This window comes from Dromiciops gliroides, chromosome 3 (assembly GCF_019393635.1).
Source record: "Dromiciops gliroides isolate mDroGli1 chromosome 3, mDroGli1.pri, whole genome shotgun sequence".
Classification (NCBI taxonomy): domain Eukaryota; kingdom Metazoa; phylum Chordata; class Mammalia; order Microbiotheria; family Microbiotheriidae; genus Dromiciops; species Dromiciops gliroides.
Window position 1 is genome coordinate 269837377 of NC_057863.1, and position 15427 is coordinate 269852803.

At 38.6% G+C, this 15427-nt stretch overlaps 1 protein-coding gene across 5 annotated transcripts in view; it reads right to left on the reverse strand.

The window, feature by feature from the left end:
- ITSN1 (intersectin 1) overlaps positions 1-15427 on the reverse strand; it is a 300395-nt gene that overhangs the window by 198729 nt on the left and 86239 nt on the right. For all 5 annotated transcript variants that reach the window (XM_043990543.1, XM_043990544.1, XM_043990542.1 and 2 more), the window contains exons 10-11: positions 10533-10670; positions 7015-7130 (exon numbers count right to left, since the gene is read on the reverse strand). In XM_043990543.1, the coding sequence (XP_043846478.1) occupies positions 7015-7130; positions 10533-10670 (254 nt within the window). The remainder of the gene's footprint in view (positions 1-7014; positions 7131-10532; positions 10671-15427) is intronic.

The window sequence follows — 15427 nt, forward strand, 5'->3', positions numbered from 1 at the left end:
CAGTTTGTCTGGACCAAAGAGTTGGTGAAAGAGAGAAATGTGTAAGAAGACTACAGTGGTCCAGTTTAGGAATTGTTTTAAATACTAAACAAAGCAGGTTATATTTTATCCTAGATGTACAAAGGAGACACTGAGCTTTACTTGGGTGTGACATGGTCATGGTCTTGCACACTCTTTAGAAAAATCCTATTGGGGCAGCTAGGTGGTACAGTGGATAAAGCACTGGCCCTGGAGTCAGGAGGACCTGAGTTCAAATCCAGCCTCAGACACTTAACACTTACTAGCTGTGTGACCCTGGGCAAGTTACTTAACCCCAATTGTCTCATCCAAAAAAAAAAATCCTATTGTGTGGAATGGCCCTTGAATCTTATAGATTTGTGTTAGATCATTATATTTCTTGGCCTTATCAAAAACATTTGATGTAAAGATTCTTTTCTCATTTAACAGCTTTCTTCCTTATGCTAGCTATATTGATTTTATTTGTTTAGAAACTTTTCACTTTAATGCAATCAAAATATACTATGTTATCTTTTATGATTGACTTTGTCCCTTCTTTGGTTAATAATTCTATCCCTAACCATAGCTATAAAAAGAACCTGTTATCATCTAATTTTTTTTAATGGTATGACTTTTTATATTCCGGGCACATATCCATTTTGGGCTTGTTATGCATGATGTTAGCTTTTGGTCTAAAACTATATTTTTGCCAAACTACTTTCCAGTTTTCCTAGCAATTCTTAGCAAAAGAGGGAGTCCATCCAACAAATAACATATAATTTTAGGTTTCTCAGATAATGGGAGATTCTTTGGGTTTGACTGGATCTGGGTCTTCCTTGTGTAGTATGTTTTGTTTTGTTGTGGTTTTTTTTTGCAGGACTATGGGGGTTAAGTGACTTGCCCAGGGTCATACAGCTAGTACATGTCAAGTGTCTGAGGCTGGATTTGAACTCAGGTACTCCTGAATCCAGGGCCGGTGCTTTATCCACTGCGCCACCTAGCTGCCCCCTGTGTAGTATGTTTTTCTCTTTTTTAACCTAAGTCGAATAGCTTTGATATCACTACTGCCTTACAGCAATATTCCTCTTGAGAATCTAGACCTTTTGTTTCCTCTAAGTAAATTTTGTTAGTAATTTGTCTAGCTCTATGAATTATCCCATCGGTAATCTAATTGGTATAGCAATAAATTTATAAGTTAATTTAAGTAGTAGCATTATTTTGAATATATTGACATAGCCCAACCATGAGCAATGTTATTTTCTTTAAAAGTGTTTTGTAATTGTATTTATATGCCCTGAATTGTATTTGTGTCTTGGTAAATTAACTCCCATATATTTTATGCATTTTGTAGCTATTCTGAATGAGACATTCTTTCCATAGCATCATAGTTCTTGAGTTAGAAGGGGCATTCAAGGCTATACAGCCCAAACCCCTCATTTTATAGATAAGACAACAGAGGCTCAGGAGATTAAATGACTTTTCAGGGTCACATAGATATATTAAGCAGCAGAGGCAAGATTTGAACCCAGATCCTCTGATTCTAGAGCCAAATCAAGCCAATAAATATTTATTAAAGCTCTTACTATGTGCCAAGCACTGTGCTAAGCATTGAGGACATAAAGGCAAAAACCATACTTGCTGCCCTTAGGAAGCTTACATTCTTTTTCTTTTTCTTTCTTTCTTTCTTTTTTTTTTGCAGGACAGTGAGGGTTAAGTGACTTGCCTGGGGTCACACAGCTAAGTAAGTGTCAAGTGTCTGAGGCCGGATTTGAACTCAGGTCTTCCTGAATCCAGGGCTGGTGCTTTATCTACTGTGCCACCTAGCTGCCCCCAGGGAGCTTACATTCTAACAAGGTAGACAAGCTATAAACAACTAGATAGATGAGGGTGGGAGTCGGAAGGCCTCTTGCAGAAGGTGGGATTAGAAGGAAGTGAGAAAAATAAGAGGCAGTGATTGGGGGAAACTGGGGGTAGTGTGGGGAAATCCTCAAAGCATTTCAAGCATGGGGAACAGCTACTGCCCAGGCACAGAGAGAGAGGACGGCATGTCATGTGAAGAGCTGCAAGCAAGCCAATTGGTGATGAACCACAGACATCATGGAAGAGAGCGTAGCATATAAGACTGGAAAGGTAAAAAAGGGTCAGGTTATGAAGAACTTTGACTAGCATCAGCTAGTCAGAGGTAACAGAAAACCAATGGAGTTTATTAACCAGGGGGGTAACAAGATCAGACCTATACTTAAGGGAAAAAAATTACATTGGCAACTGAATGGAGGACAGATGGTAGTGGAGAGAGACCAGTCAGGGAAAGCAGTTAAAAGGCTGGTGTAACGATTGGAATGACGCCACCTGCTGGAGAGCTACTGTAGGAAAGCTCCGCCATGAGGAGAAGGCAGCTGAGGGCAAGCCATGTGGCTTTTCTTTGGCGTCTGGAAGTGACGTTTGCTTGTGGGAGGAAGAAGGGGCGAGGCTGGCTCTCTCGCCAGGACTCTCGTGGAGAGCAGACCAGGAGAACTGTAGCTCCCCAAGATAGATAGCTGAATCTAGGCCTCTTTCTCTCTGTCTTCACCAAATTAATAAATGCTTAAACGTCTAATTCTTGCTAAAGCTTATAATTTATTGGTGACCACTCATTAGATATTTTAGACAGACCAGCTAGAATTTTAGCCCCTTTCATGGGAGTGATAAGGGCCTCGACGTGGGCTCTACATAGACGAGTGGAGAAAAAGGCACAAATGTGAGAGATATTGTGAAGGTACAAACAACAGGATGGCAACAGATTGGATTATGGTGTGGGTGCAAATGAGGAGTCAAGTTTGACACTGAAGTTGTGAGCCTGGGTGACAGGCAAGGTGGTGGTGCCCTTGACAGAAAGAGGAAAGTGAAGAAGAATGAAGGACTTCGGAGGAAAGATGATTGAGACACCTACTGGACATCCAGATTGAAATGTCCAAAAGGTACTTGGTGATGTGAGTAACCAGGAGTCAGATAAAGAAGCATTTATTAAGTGCTTACAATGTGCCAGAAACTGTACTAAAAGGTGGTGATACATATACAAGTACAAAGAAAGCATCAATAAAGTTGAGCTGAAAAGCAGAGGGGAGGGTGGCTGAAAAGGGGAAGACTGTACCCATGTAGGGCATAGTGGTAAAATCCAGAGTAGAAGCAGAGCTGGGAGAGGAATGAAGGATGACTGACCTGGGTACTTCCACAAAATCCAGGTTCTGGAAGGAACTTGGGAGAAAGGGGCCACAGGGCTAGAGGGAGTTTCCAGGGTAAGAAGACCATAGCTAAAGGAACTGCCAGGGAGAAAAGGCATAATGGTGAAGTTTAGAGAGTCAGAATCAGACCCAAGAGAGAAATGAAGAAGGGCTAGCCTGAGTCTTTCCTCAAAATGGAGAGAAGGGCTGGAGATAGCGATGGGTATCTGTATATTAATATACTTACCTGTATCTGTATCTTCATCTATAGCTCTGTATCTATGAGTCATCTACATAGACAGAGTTAAATCCATGAAAGCTAATGAGATCACATGGGGAAACAAATTACAGAGAAAGGAGAAGAAAGCTCAGGACAGAGCCTTGGAGGACATCCAAGATCATTGGTCATGACATAGATGAAGTAGCAATGGACATTAAAAAGGAACAGTGAGACAGGGGAACCAGGACAGAGCAGTGTTTAAAAACTAGGGAGGAGGGGGCAGCTACATGGCACAGTGGATAAAGCACCAGCCCTGGATTCAGGAGGATCTTGAGTTCAAATCTAGCCTCAGACACTTAACACTTACTGGCTATGTGACCCTGGACAAGTCACTTAACCCTAATTGCCTCACCAAAAATAAAAAATAAAACAAAACAAATTTAAAAAAAAACACTAGGGAGGACTGAGAAGCAATTATCTGAATTTGCAGAGATTTACAGGTAGCCAACAGTTACTGAATTCAGTAGCAGTCTACTGGAATTCCAAACAAGAGAAAGCTCACAGGTTGTTCAGAACTAAAGGTCAGGAACTTGCAAAACCTTTAAAGACCAGGAGGCCAATGATAAGATTTCAACCTGGATTGTACACCTTTTGGAGCAATGAGAGCTTAAGATCCTGGGATAATACAATGTTCCCAGAAACCAGCAGCATGACCCAAAACAACATAAACTCAGTAGAGACATTCTCTCTAGAAGTGCACAGAACTCAGCCTTAGTGTTAAGTATGAAATCAGGAAGTAAGCATGAAGACTAAGCAAAAGAAAAAAATTACACATTAATGAGTGACAGGGATACAAAAACGCATATAGGCTTACAACTAAGAATAACATATACAGCAAAATTAAGCAAAAAATCCTAGAGGACAAAAAATGGTCTTTAATAAAATAAGTCCTCCTAACTTCAGTGCCAGTGTTCTATCCACTGTGCCACCTAGCTGCCCCAGAATTAGCTAACTAGATTTTTTAAAAAGAAAGAGACTGAGCTACCTAATGCCATGAGAGATTTCTACCTGAAGCCAAACCCCTAGAGATGTTCAGAACCAACCTAAAATCATTCTTCAATGACTAACAAACTCCCACTAGGCCATCCCTTTCCCATATTATTCTGAATGGGTTCTGAACTCCTCCATTCTCATTTTTCACTACCTTATTCCTACTTCTCTCACATACTCTGACCCCTCCTTCTACTGTATGTTCTGGAATAACAGTTCCATAGGTAACAAATTTGGTTACATATTAAGTATTTTCTTTTCTATTCCTTCCATCTTCTAGTTCTCACAGAGACCTGGCCCCATCCTGATAACATAGCTTCCCTTGACTCCTTACCAGGAATGGCACTTTCAATCTTTCCCTTGAACTCACTGGTCAATGTGGGGGGAGTTGGGATACTTGTTGCTTTTTCTTGGCTACTTTGAGGCTCTCCTACCTCCATCACTCAATAACCTCTCCTCCTCTTAGGTTCACTAAATCTATATCCACTATCCAATCAAAATTCTGGTAGCTGTGGCTTGTGGTCCTCTACGACCCACCGTTCTTTATTCAATAAGCTCAGTGCCTGGCTGATAGTCCTTTTCTTCTACCCAGTTTCTGCCTTCATACTAGAGGACTTCAACATACATTCTGATACTCACTCAAAAACCCTAACCTCCCAGTTCCTCAGCTTCCTCAACTCCCATGAATGATCTTAGCTATTGACAGAGATGGTCAAACTAGAGATCTTGCCATTACCACAAAGAAACCACTTCCATATTCAAGAGCTGAAGGAATTCTCACATTAGATTACAAAAAAGTCTGTGGTCATTCCACCTCTCCCACTGCCTTTATCTCACTATGTCTTCTGCGAAACCTCACAGTGATCTGTAACCCTTTGACTGCTTAGGGCTTTCCCAGGCCATCACATCGACGAGGGGGTGATTCTTTCACTCTCCTCCCTTCTTCATACTGACTCCTTGGTGAACCTGTTAATAGCTCTTGCTGTCTTCTTTCCTTGAGTACTCACTTATCTTATTGCCCATTTACCCTTGCCAAGCCCAAGCCTCAGATTACTCACACCATCCACCACTTTCATTCTTATTCACATTCTGCTGAACAAAGCTGGAGAAAATTATTAAACTGTACTGACTAGGACCTCTAAAAATTGATGTTACATAATCTTAACTGGGCCCTCAGTACAACAAGGTAATAATTTTATTACCTCCCTAATCAGCTCACCATCCCACTCATGGCAGATTTTGTTTCTGTAACTTTTCATGCTTCCTCAAACATCCCCTGCTTCCCCCTCCCCTCCCCATTAGCTGAGAAGCTTGCCTAATAATTTGTGGCCTTTTGCCAAGAACTCTCTCTTATCCATGCCTTCTCATCTCATACAATACAGCTGCCTACTGTCACTATCTCCTCATTCATCCTTTTCTCACATGAGGAGGTGACCTTCTCCTTGTGAAGGCTGACAGGGATCCCATTCCTTCCTCCCTACAAACACGCTTATTTCTCCCCAAGCCTCAAAAAAACCTTCCCTTGATCTGTCCATCCCCACCAGCTATCATCTCATCTTGGAAAGACAAGAATAGAGCCAGAACATGGAAGGCTTTGAATACTCAGAAAAACAAGTATTTCACTGTATAGACAACAGGGCACTAATGAATGGTGGTTATTCTCTCAAAGGCACATATCTTCCTAATCTCCAAATCTGTACATGAGGTGCAAATAGAAGCCAATTTTTTTCTACTAACCCTACTTCTATTAAAAGCTTGTTCCCTAGTGCCTGTAACAGTACATTACAGGAAATAATAAACATTTATTGAATACATTTCATTAATTTAGGAAGGACTCCAGCCAGGCTTTGTCTCATTCTCACCTCAGCTCTCGACTCCATTTCTTTTTCTGCACCTCCCACAATGCCACTCTGGGAAACATCCATTTTGGAGACCAAATTGCCTCATTGTTGACTTCCTCCCAGGACCATTACTTTGGGAAGGACACCAGCCAAGTTCTGCCTCCTTCTCACCTCAACTCTCTTGGGACTCTTCCTCCTTTTTCAAGCCAGCCACACTAGTTCCATGTAGTCACTCTTTCCACTTCAGCACCACTCCCCCCACCTACTACTTGCCAGTATGCCTTTATGTCATGGCTTCCCTCATAAGAATGTAAGTTTCATGAGGGAAGGGACTGTCTTATTTTTTGCTCCTATTTGTATCCCTAGGGCTTAGCACAATGCCCAAAACAGAGTAAAGCCTTAATAAATGCTTGCTGACTTATTGACTATATATAGCACTTGCTGCATTACCAACTACATTCAGTTCTATTATTAATCCTTTTGTAAATCCAAAGTTCAAGCCTAAGATCTATAGTCAGACCATAAGTGAAAGGAGATTAGTATATTAACAGTCCAAAATAGCTAATGTTTACAAGTCATCCTTCTCCTTCATATTCCAAAGTTTCACTCTTGACTACCTTCAATTAAAAAAAAAATGTATTCATCCTCCTTTAAAACATACCTTTAAAGATAACATAACACAATTAAAATATAAAGACCAACTCACCAGGTAATTTCTTTTCCAGCTGTTGCTGTTCCTCTTCTAACACTGGTTCCTCTGGCAACCTTTGGTCTACAGATACAGAACTTATAACAGATATGCCACTGCCAGAGCGAACCCTTCTGTAAGTACAAAAAACCATTTATTATTATTTCTCTCCAAGATTAACTATTCAGAATCAATCTTGTTTTAAAAGTGAGAAACAGTAAAATATACAGGATCACCAACGAAGCCAATTATGTTGAAATACAGATATCAAAACATTAGGGGGAGGAAAGAAGTTAAGGGTCTTGTGTCAAGATAATGGAATGTGGTAGATGAGGAGATTTAGCAGATACTCAGGGGCCTGCCTGGAGATTGATCTAAACTGATTGAATTGGGGAAGAGCAACTGACTGCTGACTGGCTTACTTCCAATTAACTAGACTGTAAGCACATCTGGCTGGTACTTAAGAGGGTATTGTTCTCAGAAGTCAAAAACTTTGAATTTTACATCGAGATCACTTTCGGGTCCAGTGAACCAATGAATTTGAATGATGCTAGCCAATCAGCTTGAAGAACCTCCCATTTCTGGGGGGGGGGGGACATGAAGGAGGAAGCAGACACTGTCAAGAAAGTTCTTCCTCTTTTGGTGTGAGACATCAGCGTGGTGGCAGAGGACTTCAGAAGTGGGAGGTTTAGGAAGGCGAGGATTTCCAGGCTATAAGAAATCTGTTCTCAATCTTTTTCTCTCTTTTACTATCTTTCAATAAACCCTTAAAATACCTAAACTCGTTTATCAGTGATTTTAGTCAGTTTCCCCCCAAAACTGGGGGGACAGGTTGGAACCCACATTTAGAATTTTAAATTACACAGTCTAAAGCCTCAGGGTAAGAACCACTGGAATATTAGATACCCTTTTAGGTTCCTTCCATATTTAGTTCTATGATCCTATGGTCTTTTCTGTAATGGTGGAAAGGCTTTGATCTCAATAATAACTGGGTCTGGCTTTCCTAGGTCCACCACTGCAATGTGAGTAGAGGCCCATCACCAGTAGGCTAAGGTGATGATTCTCTAGCCATCAAACCCATGAAATGAAGAAAAAAATACAAAAATGACCCTCAATAATGTCCCTTTTGGGGGCAGCTAGGTGGCGCAGTAGATAAAGCACTGGTCATTTGACCCTCATTGCCCCACCCCCACCCCCAAATGTTCCTCTTCCACTGTTTTTCTTTCTTTCTTTCTTTGCAGGGCAATGAGGGTTAAGTGACTTGCCCAGGGTCACACAGTAAGTGTCAAGTGTCCAAAGCCGGATTTGAACTCAGGTCCTCCTGAATTCGGGGCCAGTGCTTTATCCACTGTGCCACCTAACTGACCCTCTTCCACTGTTTTTCTTTCTTCAATGAGTGTTATAGAGAAGGAGTCACATATTAGTCCCATTTTAAATGTTGGAAAATTGAGGCACAGAATGAAAAGGTTATTTATACAAGTTGAAATAATCAGTGGTAGAACCAGGACAAAATCTGCCTTAGATACTAGCACTTAATTCTCATGACCATAGAAATTCATACTAATCAGCTGTATGATGAATATTACACAGCAAATTCAATGTATAACTGAGGAAAAGTGGTAGTTTTGGTGACATTTGCTCTACTCACTTCCCAACTGGTGAGGGGGGGCACTATACAGACAAAAAAATCTGTCAAATCCCAGCTAAAAACCTGCACAAGAAGTTTAGAATTTTAATAAAAATGGAACTACAAACATTGAACCAGTCCTTTGTCAGTCTACTGGCACTCTCTACTACGTGATACATTATAGCTGTGGCACTAATAAGGAAGAGGGCTAAAACATTTTAGGAAAAAGATTTCTCTAGTATATCTGGAAAGGTTACTTAAAAAAAAATGTTAACTCTCAAATTAACACCCTAAAAGGATTATGAGAATCAGATATTTGTCAGAGACTCTAATTCTCACTCTTTTACCTTTTGCACTAATTTATGCAATGAATGTAGTAAAAGAATTAAGCCACATTTTGGAGGAGGAGAGCAAATAACAGTAAAGAATCTCTTTCTTATAACTTATTAACTCATTTTTGTATAAATTTTTGATAAGAAATAAAGTAGAAAAATTACAAAGAATAAGCAAAGATATTTTGTAGAGCAAGATTTTTATAGATTAATGTAGGACCTACAACAACTAGGATTTACCATAAATTTGCATTCATTTCCCACAACAAAATATAATAATGATGATGATGATAATAGCTCACATTTATATAGTTAATAAATGTTTGTTTAACCTAATTTACCTTGGGTAAATCACTCTACCTTTCTAAGCTTTAGTTTCCTCAGCATTATAAAAATGCTAGCTATTACCATATAGTACTTTACGATCCATAAAATACTTTGTGTGTATTATCCCATTTGATCCTAAGAAGCCAGTGAGGCAGGTACTATTAGTGACCCTTTTTACAGATGAGGAAGCTATGACTGATGGAGGTTAAGTGATTTGTCCATGGTCAATTCAATTCAATAAACATTTTTAAAGCACTTCTAAAATGCTGAGGGTACAGAGACTAAAATGAAATAGTCCTTTGCATCAAGAAGCTTACATTCTAATGCAGAAAAAAAAATACTTGCACAGATCATACAAATAGAAAGATATTTTCAGAAGGAAAGAGTCCTAACAACAGTGGAAACCAGGAAAGGTCCTATAAGCTGCTTTCAGGAACACTTAAGTTGAGCCTCAAAAGGAAGTTGGGGTTCTAAGCAAAGGGAGAAGAGCAAACATGTCTAGACAAAACTGTAGGAAAACAATTATAATCAGAGTGAATTATAGTGAAATTCCTTCACAAAAGCACAAAGAGGGAGAAGGAATGACATGTATGAGGAACAGCAAGAAGTCAAATCAGTCTGGAAAGATAAGCTGGAGCCAGTTGGTGAAGGGCTTTGAATGACAAAGAAGCAACAGGAAGCCACCTGAGCAGAGAAATGGCATGTTTAGAACAGTGATTTAGGAAAATCAAATTTAGCCACTCTGTGGTACTAGAATAGAGAAAGGAGAAGCTGAAGGCAGGTAGATCTATTGGGAACCTATTATAGTAGTCCAGATGAGAGGTAATGAATGTTTGACCTATGGTGACTATTGTGTGAATGGAAGGTAGGGCTGAAAAGAGATTAGGGTTTGAGACAGATAAAGAGAAAAGGAGAGAGATCTGTAAGAGATATGCATGATGATGAAACTATGGGAACTCTTGAGATCATCAAGAAAGAGAATGGAGCAAGAGAAGGCCCAGAATAGCTAAAAAGGGATGAGGCATGGATGTCACCCAGCTAGTAAATGTCTGAAGTAGGATTTGCACTCAGTGCTAACTTCCAGTCCAGGACCCTGTCCACTACTCCAAGCTGACTCCAGACAGTATAGAAAGTCTCACGAAGGTGAAGGAAGATGAGAACTGAGAAAACACCAATGAAAGTAGTAATTATGAAAAATATCCTTAAGTAGCAAAATTTGAAACACAGGAAGAGAGCCATATTTTTCTTACCTAAATGAAGGAGGAATATATTCCGGAGGCAGTACTGGGGGTAGGGGTTGGCCAGACATAGCCACATCAATTAAGTGCATTGCCAGAATAAATTCTTCTGCTGTCAGTTTTCCATCTTGATCAATATCAGAAAGATTCCTATTGAACGAAACATTAAAAGTGTCCTTACTACAATCTTTTATTAAAATTCAAGAACTTTATTGAATGACCAAAAAAAAAAACCCAAAACCCACCTTCCTTATTTTTGTCTTCAATACCAACAAGTGAAATTAAAAGTCAAGGTATTCAGGTCTGGCCATTTGAATATTCTCAAATCCTGTACCAACATAATTGCACATATGCCCTATCAAAGGAGTTCCTAAAGAGTTAAATGTCTTTTCTCCTAGTCATTTTTATGCCTTTCTTCTTGAAGAAAAAAAATGCAAACAACATGGTGTGGTGGCCAGAGATCTGCACTGGGAGTCAGATCAATCTAATCTCCACTCCTGCCACGGACACTTACCAGAGGGTTGGCCATGGGCATGTCAAACAGCCTCTGCCTCAGCTTCATCATGTATAAAATGCCAATAATAACAACCTTATTGGTCTATTGGAAGGTGAAAAAAAAAGTGTGTGTATATACATATATATGTATATACACATATAAATATGTCATACACTTATATAGGTACACAAAAGGAATTTCAATATGTGCATACATGTATACATTATATATAGTACAAACTATGTGCATTATACATTACATATACATACAAAAGATACAGATGCATATATAAATTTCTTGTATATGTGTATATTATATATTGCATATGTTATAGCATATTTAATACTTATATCTAAAATGTTTTATATTATACAAAATATAAGATGTATACATGAGTTTATTTTAAGTGTAAATCATGTATATAAAATATATACACAATGTATTATATAATATATAATGTTTTTTGCGTTATATATATATATATATTTTTTTTTTCACCTTACAAAACCCCATGTGATTGGTAAGCAGCTATTATTATTCTTCTTTTACACATTTTGATATATACAAACACATGCAAATATAAAATCTCTTAGATAGACAGATAGAGAGCTGTACAAACATTAAAGCACTACATAATAGTCAGTTATTAATACTATTATTATTACTGGTATGGGATTCAAGCCTTTGGCAGCTTTGGCAGTTCTAATCCTGACTCAAATTTTCTAACATTTTTTTGTCATCCATTTCTTTAACTTTATTCTCCTTCAAAACATTTTAGTGTCTAGACAAATGGCTAACTTATTTCTTAAATTCTAATTTTTCCCTCCATGGCTTTGCAAAGGCTTGCTTTAAATGTATCACCCCCTACCCCACACCCCACCAAATTCTTGGTTTCCTTCAAGGTTCAACTTTCGTGCCATCTCCCATGGAAGCCTTCCCTCAACCCCTTCATTTCTCCACCATTCCCAATGTTGCTGCCCTCTACCTCATCAAATTATTTTTCTTTTCATTTACTTGTGCAAACATTGTATGTCTCCAGTAGAACTTAAGTTCCTTAATGGCAAGGTCTATATTGTTCAAGGTGGCTTTGGAGTTCTAGGGCCTGTACACAGTAGGCATTCGAATGTTTAGTAAAGTAAAATGAATTCACATTGAAGTCATTAATGACCAGTGTCCATATTGACAGAGTTGAGAGGAACTGGTCAAGTTCTTAATAGAATGCACCTCTTTATTGTATACCATAGATATTGGACTATAAGGTACATCTGTCTTCATAACGATCACTTTTGTTTATGCTCTTCATGAATACTACAAGGCGGGATGAACGATTGTACAACTTTGGGTATATGAGGAAATCAGCTGAAACCCTTATGAAATTTTCTATTTAACAGTACTTCTTTATTAGTTAACATGCCATCCACAGTGCCTCTGTGGATTCAAGTACAAAGAATAGAACATTCTTACAATGAGCTTACATTATAATAAGACAGGACAAGTTCATAAAAAGTAGATAATGCATAAATATAAAGTTAATAAATACAAATACATATAAAGCAGTTAAATACAAGGTAGTTGAGGAGGGAGAGCCTTAGCAGCTGGGGACATCAAGAAAGGTTGCATGCAAAAATGGTGCTTGAGCTCCATCTGAAAGGTAGAGAGACTTTGTGAATGGAAGGTGTATTGCAGGCATGGGGGACAGCCAGGGCAAAGGCACAGAGATGGCAGATGGAATGTTACATGTGAGAACCATGTTGAAGTCCAATTGAGTTTGACTGCAGTGTACTAGAAGGGAAGTCATATCTAATGAGGCTAGAAAGATAGTTTGAAGCCAAGTCACTAAACACAGGCATTTCTATTTTATCCAAGAGGCAATAAGAAGCCACTGGAGTTGGTTGAGTAGGAGAGTCAGATGGTCAGATCTGTAATTTTAAACAATTACTTTGGTAGCAGTGTGTAGGACATACTGCAGTGGTGAGGGACTTAGAGGCAAGGAGACTAATAAAAGGTTGTTGCAATAACCTAGGCAACTAGGGTCGGAACTAAGATGGTGGTTATACGAATGGAAAGAGGTTGAATGTGAGAGATGTTGTGAAAATATAAACATCAAGATTTGGCAACTAATTGGATTTGTGAGGTGAGGGAGACTGAGGAGCCCAGGATAATGCCAAGATTACAAACCTGAGAGACTGGAAGAATGGTGATCCTTCTGAAAGAAATTGGGGAAAATTTGGGAGAGGGGAGGACTTGGGGGTAAAATCATGAATTATAGATATGTTCGGTTTAAAATGTCTAAAAGGCAACTAATGATGCCTTTATGTCTTCTAGTTTCATTAAGGAAAAATATCAGTATGGTCCAAATCTTCTAGTAACATATCAACTTGCTGATTCATGAATGAAGAGTTCACATTTAAAGTATCAACAGATAATGTTTATAGCTAGCCTAAAAGTTGCATGATTTTTGGCAAATAGACCCCTTTTCTACTATTTTGTCAAAGTCACTCCAAAACCAGAATTGTCATACAATCATAAAATCACAGATTTAGATAGTTTAGAGCTGTAAGAGATTTTAGGTCAAACACTCTCTTTCCCCCTCATTTTATTTTTAAAACATTTAATCTTACTTATTTCTGAAAATCTCTCTTCTCCTCCCAAACCCAGTGAGCTCTTTTAACAACCACCAAAATACAGTTCAGCAAAACTAACGAATACAACAACCATGACTGTACACAAAATATTCCACACCCATAGACCCTTTTCAATAATGAAAGGAAGGTGGTAGATTTTTTCAATTCTTTTCCAGGTCCAAGAGTGCTTGTTATAATAATTACATGGCATTCAGTTTCTTTCTTTTTTTTTTTTTTTTTACATTTCCATTTTGACACTCATTGTGTTTTCCTCTGAATCAATTCACATAGATTTTCCCATGTTTCTCTGAATTCTTCCTCTCCCTTGTTTCTCAAAGGGTAGTAAGAACATACCACTATACTACTATTCTGTAATTTGTTTGGCCATTCCCCAATTAATGGCCATCTACTTTTGCTTCTAGGTCTTTGTAGCTTTGAATATTTTGGTATATATGTGACCCTTATGCCTTTGACATCTTTAAGATATATGCCAAGGAATGGGATCTCTGAGTCAAAGGGTATGGATATTTCATTTACTTTTTTTTTTTTTAGCATAGTTCCAAATTGCCTTTCAGAGCAGTTATTCCAATTCACACTTCCACCAATGGTGTTAGAGTACATGTCTTCCTATAGCTCTTCCAACATGGGCTATTTTTATCTTTTGTCATCATTGCCAATTTCCTGGCTGTGAGGTAAAACCTCAGAATTGTTGTAATTTTCATCTCTCTAATTATTAATGATTTGGAGCATTTTTTCATATAGTTATTAATAGTCTTCTTTTGAGAACTGTTTGTTTTTATCCTTTGACATTTATCTATTAGTGAGCGACTTGTTCTTCAAGTCTCTCCTGCTGCTAAGCCCAGCATACTGTTCACTATAACAAATACCTATTTCAAGAATGGTAAAGGACGTAGATAAAAGTACGCAGCAAGGGGGCAACTAGGTGGCACAGTGGATAAAGCACTAGCCCTGCATTTAGGAGGACCTGAGTTCAAATCCAGCCTCAGACACTTGACATTTACTAGCTGTGTGACCCTGGACAAGTCACTTAACTCTGATTGCCCCTCCAAAAAAGAAAAGAAAAGTATACAGCAAGTGGACTCTCTATAGAAGATTTATATATGGGAGAACATGAACGAGAATCACACAGGATGATTCTTTTTGCCAATCGAAGGCTGGTTCACTACGATGAAATCATTGATGCTCTAAAATTATGTTTATAATGTTACCACCAATTGTTCATTTTTAGAAGTAAAATTTCAGTGACTACAAATAGACTGATCCTTATAGTAAAGCAACTTTCCAATGAAGTTCCAAGAGCCTAAATGACAAAATAACTTAAGTATGATTCAAGGCAAATGCCAGATCTATGTTAACCAGTTATTAAGATGCAAAAAGGAGAATGCTACAATAGGACACTGAACTTTCTTCATGCCATAAATCAAGAATACTTCTTCACTCTCCAGTTGCTTCTAGATCCCTGAATTGATTTTGAAATCATATCAGATTTTTATTAAATGTAAACTGTAAGGGGAAGCTAGGTAGTGCAGTAGATAAAGCACTGGCCCTGAATTCAGGAGGATCTGAGTTCAAATCCAGCCTCAGACACTTACACTTACTAGCTGTGTGACCCTGGGCAAGTCACTTAACCCTCATTGCGCCCCTCCCCCCCAAAAAAGTAAACTATATAGTTAATTTGTTCCCCGCACCATTTCTAATGGAGGCATAACCATTTATGAAAAGGTATGCCTTTGCCTTCTCTCCCCAAATTCCTTCTGGCTCTAACA